The 6257-nt window shown below is 45.9% G+C and overlaps 1 protein-coding gene and 1 pseudogene across 1 annotated transcript; one reads left to right on the forward strand and one right to left on the reverse strand.

The window, feature by feature from the left end:
• The first annotated feature begins 2544 nt into the window (after positions 1-2544).
• LOC119355368 (glyceraldehyde-3-phosphate dehydrogenase A, chloroplastic-like) lies at positions 2545-4432 on the forward strand. The gene is made up of 4 exons (XM_037622159.1): positions 2545-2704; positions 2808-2915; positions 3001-3553; positions 3641-4432. Exons 1-4 carry the CDS (start codon positions 2663-2665, stop codon positions 4141-4143), a joined length of 1206 nt encoding a protein of 401 aa, XP_037478056.1. The 5' UTR covers positions 2545-2662; the 3' UTR covers positions 4144-4432.
• An 836-nt stretch (positions 4433-5268) lies between these two features.
• LOC119357952 overlaps positions 5269-6257 on the reverse strand; it is a 15581-nt pseudogene continuing 14592 nt past the window's right edge.

Below are 6257 nucleotides of genomic sequence, written 5' to 3' on the forward strand. Positions count from 1 at the left end.
ATGTAGCACAACAACGGTAGGTATTTCCCTCAGTGGTGAGACCAAGGTTATCGAACCAGTAGGAGAACCACGCAACACCACGTAAACAGCTCCTGCACACAAAGAATAAATACTTGCAACCAGACGTAAGAGAGGGATTGTCAATCCCTCACGGGTAAAAAGATAGGTAAAATTGTAGTAGATTCGATAAGTAGATCTCAAGGGAACTCGAGACAAAATAAATAAATAAGAATTGCATCAAGTTATTTTTGTATTTTTGGATTAACAGATCTAAAAATAAAAGCAAATAAAATAGATCGCGGAGGCAAATATAATAAAGAAGAGACTTGGGGGCCGTAGGTATTACTAGTGGCTTCTCTCGAGAAAAATAGCAAACGGTGGGTAAACAAATTACTGTTGGACAATTGATAGAACTTCAAATAATCATGACAATATCCAGGTAATGATTATTATATAGGCATCATGTCCAACATTAGTAGACCGACTCCTGCCTGCATCTACTACTATTACTCCATACATCAACCGATATCCGGCTTGCATCTAGTGTATTAAGTTCATGGAGAAACAGAGTAATGCAATAAGAATGATGACATGATGTAGACAAGATCTATTTATGTAGAAATAGACCCCATCTTGTTATCCTTAATAGCAACGATACATACGTGTCGGTTCCCCTTCTGTCACTGGGATCAAGCACCGTAAGATCGAACCCATCACAAAGCACCTCTTCCCATTGGAAGATAAATAGATCAAGTTGGCCAAACAAAACCCAAATATCGGAGAAGAAATACGAGGCTATAAGTAATCATGCATATAAGAGATCAAAAGACTCAAATAACTCTCATGGATAAAAACATAGATCTGATCATAAACTCAAAGTTCATTGGATCCCAACAAACACACCGCAAAAAGAGTTACATCATATGGATCTCCAACAGACCATTGTATTGAGAATCAAAAGACAGAGAGGAAGCCATCTGACTACTAACTATGGACCCAAAGGTCTACAAAAGACTACTCACACATCATCGGAGAGGCACCAATGAGGATGATGAACCCCTCCGTGATAGTGTCTAGATTGGATCTAGTGTTTCTGAAACTTGCGGCGGTTGGAATTGATTTTTCATCGACTCCCCTAGGGTTTCTGAAATATTGGGATATTTATAGAGCAAAGAGGCGGTGCGGGAGGCCATCGAGGTGGGCACGACCCACCTGGGCGCGCCCTGGTGGGTTGTGCCCCCCTCGGGGCACCCCCTGATGCTTCTCCGGCCCATTGGATGTCTTCTGGTCCACAAAAATTCCTCAAAAAGTTTCGCTACGTTTGGACTCCGTTTGATATTGATTTTCTGCGACGTAAAAAACAAGCAAAAAACAGCAACCGACACTTGACACTATGTCAATAGATTAGTACCAAAAAAGATATAAAATGATTATAAAACATCCAAGAATGATAATATAACAACATGAAACAATCAAAAATTATAGATACATTGGAGACGTATCAAGGTCATCCAGGGATTTTTCTACAGCTTGTTGAATTATTTTGATGGATTCCCTCATTTCACCAACTCGTACTAAATAGCGAGCTAACAAATCTCCTTCTTTTTGCCATTGGACTTTCCAGTCAAATTGATTGTAAGACTCGTAAAGGTCTACAATAGTTCTTGATACAATCCCTTTTTTATCTTCCTGTAGACCTTCAGAATGATTTTTTGGTTGTGCGACCCAAAGAGAATGGTGTTTTTGGGTTGTACTAAGTCTGAAACCGAGTGGATTTATTTTTTGTCCATATTTTTCTATTCTATTTTTTATTGGGAATCAAATGTTAGATGGATCTACAAGCAATATTGCACCATCCATGGACAAATCTAAACAGCAGTAGGCGGTTGGATTAGCCGTCGTGCTAATGTCATATAGCAAACGTTGTCCATGAAGTACTTCCGAATAAATATTGTAAACAGAGCTGAAAAGGATGGTGTCGACACCCGTCCTCGTGTCTCCGCCAGAAAACAGGGGCAAGGAAAGGTGAAAAGGCCCTTTTTTGCGAATGAAATGGCTTTATTTCATCTGCCACTATTCAAAAATCCCCAGTTTCCTTTTTTAATAAACACAAACGTTCATATATAAATGCACACACAAACGCTGATGACTGGGGATACCATTATCCTTCTAACCATACTGAGGACCCATTATTGACATCTTCATATGGCCAGCTCACAACGTTCAACGTTTGTCGAGTCACCCCAGAAACTCGGATCGAAACGGTGCTCTGCTCGACGTCCACAGAACGGAACGCACATTATCCAGCGAGCGAGCGAGCATTACATCAACAATACAGGATGTATGTACATTGCAACAAATAATCACAAAAGAACAAGAAAAAAACATATGCGATCAGGCACATGACGAAGGAAGGGTCACATGAATGAAGAAGCGAAAAGCCACATATCGACCGGAATAGCGAAGTGTGGGAGCCGCGATGGCGGGCACTGGCAGCCATACATTGGGCTATCCAAAATCTCATCTCTCGCCCAATCCGGGCCTCACGATCTCAATTCCCACCCCGCGTGCACCACAAACTCCAATCCCCTAACCCGTATATACAGCCACGCCCGCCTCACCGTCCTTGATCTTCCCCCCTATCTGATCAGACCCTTTGGACATGGCGTCGCCCATGCTCTCCACGGCCATGGCGCCACTCCAGGTATGTCCCATGTTCCATTCCATGCCTGCGTCCTACAGTTCTTCCCTGTTTGTCACGCACGGTTCTGTAAGTGATTTGCGTCCAACTCGAATACTCGATTCAGGGGGGCATGCTGGAGTTCTCCGGGCTGAGGAGCTCGTCGTCGCTGCCGCTCCGGCGGAATGCCACCTCCGACGACTTCATGTCCGCGGTTTCCTTCAGGACGTACGCGGTATGACATGATCGGCGGAATGTAGCTTGCTTGGCCGCGTGCCATGGGAGCGTGTGTGCGTGACGCGGCGGCGCTGTGCTTGCAGGTGAGCACCAGCGGCGGGTCGCGCAAGGCGCCGACGGAGGCCAAACTCAAGGTGGCGATCAACGGGTTCGGGCGCATCGGGCGCAACTTCCTGCGGTGCTGGCACGGGCGCGGCGACAGCTCGCCGCTGGAGGTGATCGCCATCAACGACACCGGAGGCGTGAAGCAGGCGTCCCACCTCCTCAAGTACGACTCCACGCTGGGCATCTTCGACGCGGACGTCAAGCCCGTGGGCGACAACGCCATCTCCGTGGACGGCAAGGTGATCAAGGTGGTGTCCGACCGCAACCCCTCCAACCTGCCGTGGGGCGAGATGGGCATCGACCTCGTCATCGAGGGCACCGGCGTCTTCGTCGACCGCGCCGGCGCGGGCAAGCATCTCGAGGCCGGCGCCAAGAAGGTGCTCATCACCGCGCCCGGCAAGGGCGACATCCCCACCTACGTCTGCGGCGTCAACGCCGACCTCTACACCCACGCCGACACCATCATCAGCAACGCCTCCTGCACCACCAACTGCCTCGCCCCCTTCGTCAAGGTGCTCGACCAAAAGTTCGGTACGTGCCCGTCACCCCGTCCCGTCTCTCTCCCTCAACTGAATCAACTTCTTTAAGTAACTAAAAATGGCGGTGGCAATGGCGCAGGCATCATCAAGGGAACCATGACCACAACCCACTCCTACACCGGCGACCAGAGGCTGCTGGACGCGAGCCACCGCGACCTGCGCCGTGCCCGTGCCGCCGCGCTCAACATCGTGCCCACCTCCACCGGCGCGGCCAAGGCCGTGGCGCTGGTGCTGCCCAACCTCAAGGGCAAGCTCAACGGGATCGCGCTCCGGGTGCCCACCCCCAACGTGTCCGTCGTCGACCTCGTGGTGCAGGTCTCCAAGAAGACCCTCGCCGAGGAGGTGAACCAGGCGTTCCGCGACGCCGCCGCCAACGAGCTCAAGGGCATCCTCGACGTCTGCGACGAGCCGCTCGTGTCCGTCGACTTCAGGTGCTCCGACGTGTCCTCCACCATCGACGCGTCGCTCAGCATGGTCATGGGAGACGACATGGTCAAGGTCATCGCGTGGTACGACAACGAGTGGGGTTACTCCCAGAGGGTCGTCGACCTCGCCGACATCGTCGCCGACCAATGGAAGTGAACGCCGGACGGCGGCATTATTGCCCTGTGAAGTGACTCCTCTCGAAATTTTCCCCAGCCATCGTCACGGATGATCGATTCTTTGTAATGAGAATTCGAAGTATCGAGCTCCCAACAGCTTCTTTTTTTTCCTTTCTTTTCTTGTTCTTCTTTTTTCTTTCTCTGATTTTTCAGTGTCCAGACACGGATTATAATAGACTTCCTGCAAAGGAAGTCTCAACGCTGTGCATCTGTAATATATACTATCGTTTGCCAGGTTCTGATGTAGAATTCAACTTGTTCTTCGAACATTTCCATCGTTTTGACCTTTACTGCTATCTAAACATGCATGATCAACTCAGGAAGAAAAGTTTGAACCATACACGAAAGTTACCATAAAATGAAAAGTTTGAACTTCTGATGGCAATTGCAAAATTAAAGGGAGCACAACCATGCAGCCCATTATCAGAGTTTTTATTTCATTTGTGCGAAAACTCATTATCAGAGTTGTCCACACAAACTGACTCACAAGATAAGAGAGTGCGATCTGCGCGCCGAGTCTAGGTGGATGATGGCATGAACTACTTAGAGAGTAGACCCACAACTTTTGTGGGTCGTATTTTCGTTGGACATCATGGTTCACATGTTTGCCATCCTATATGCTTGGTGCCAATCAGTGTGTGAGTGGTCAAGAATACATGGAACTCATCAGGGATAGATATTGCAGACCATACAATGCACAGACCACAGAGGGTGTCTTTCCACTCTGAAGCATTCAGATGGATCAAAACATCTCGAATCTCTATACCCAAATGGCCCGTGTTTAACTTGATAGAATCAAGATATTTAGAATTCAGAGTTGAGCTCTCTCTACTCAATGCCCCATGATAAGACATACTGTATGCAGTATTTATCGATGAAATAGCAAGTACTAAGAACCATTCAAGTAAATTCTAGTAGAAGCTAACATGATATATTGAACTTCAACCAGGGTTCTTTGGATGACACTTCATACGCTAAGTGCTAGACTGATAGCATTTTCAGCAACAAAAAATAACTACTCTAAAGGAAAATTCAGATACTAGTTTTCGCTCAAGGAAAGTACATTCCTGATTCCTTTGCAGAACACCTTTTTACCGTCCCTGCTTCAACCGCTGCCATTGAAAAGGTTCCAATCATGTACATCGAAGTTCATCACTGCAAGTCTGAAGACCTCCGACATTGGCAAGCATCCTGCTTGTTCTGCGGGTACTGCTGGTCCAGCTGCAACTGCCTGGGCACTTTCACTCAAAGGACTGAAATAAAAATGACAGAAAAATATATCATTCAAGGGGCAGCCTGTAACATTGTAGAAGTGGGCAGCACAAACATAATACCCGAGCATAAAAATCAAGGCATCGTACCTAGCTAGTTGTTAACTTGGATATGTAAGTCCATACTAATTTTACTTGCTTTCACTCAGATCTAATACGACTATCTCCACATTACTTGTGATGCATCATTATACTGTTTCATCTGCATTTCAGCTGAAAAGTATAAAATCTAGTTTTGGCATTGTGGTCTCCCCATAGTACTATTATAGCACTCAACATGACTAGCCTAGGTAGAAAACTGAAGTAACTACATGAGGCCCTGAGCAAAAGAGGCTTCTGTTTCATCAACCGAGAAGGTTTTTTGTTTCATATTTTAGTTCTGCCATTGACCATACTACTACGATAATACAATTTTATTCAACGTGTGTAGCCTAGATAATGAACTGAAAAAAATTGAGCAGGGCAGGATTGTCATTCTGAATTATAAAGATGACAGAGACAAGGGAGTTTAAAACCCACATGATTAGTAAGCATAATTGCTACTGCATAAGAAGTTATTGATTGTCATTCAAACATGTCGATATAGATCAGATTTATGCAAGTTCAGATTATACCAAATAATACATAGTTCTCCTAAGCACTGTATAATAATCAAGTCATACAAAGATTGATAAATGGTGATAAATAGTACTAGCTATGATGATTTTGAACAAGACTTTCTACTTGAGAAGGTAATTTTTTTAATAAAAGATTGGTTCATAAAATTTCATTAATCAGAGGAAGTATGTCATAGTGATCTGCTAAGCTTACTTTATCACGAGCG

This window comes from Triticum dicoccoides, chromosome 2A, assembly GCF_002162155.2.
Source record: "Triticum dicoccoides isolate Atlit2015 ecotype Zavitan chromosome 2A, WEW_v2.0, whole genome shotgun sequence".
NCBI lineage: Eukaryota > Viridiplantae > Streptophyta > Magnoliopsida > Poales > Poaceae > Triticum > Triticum dicoccoides.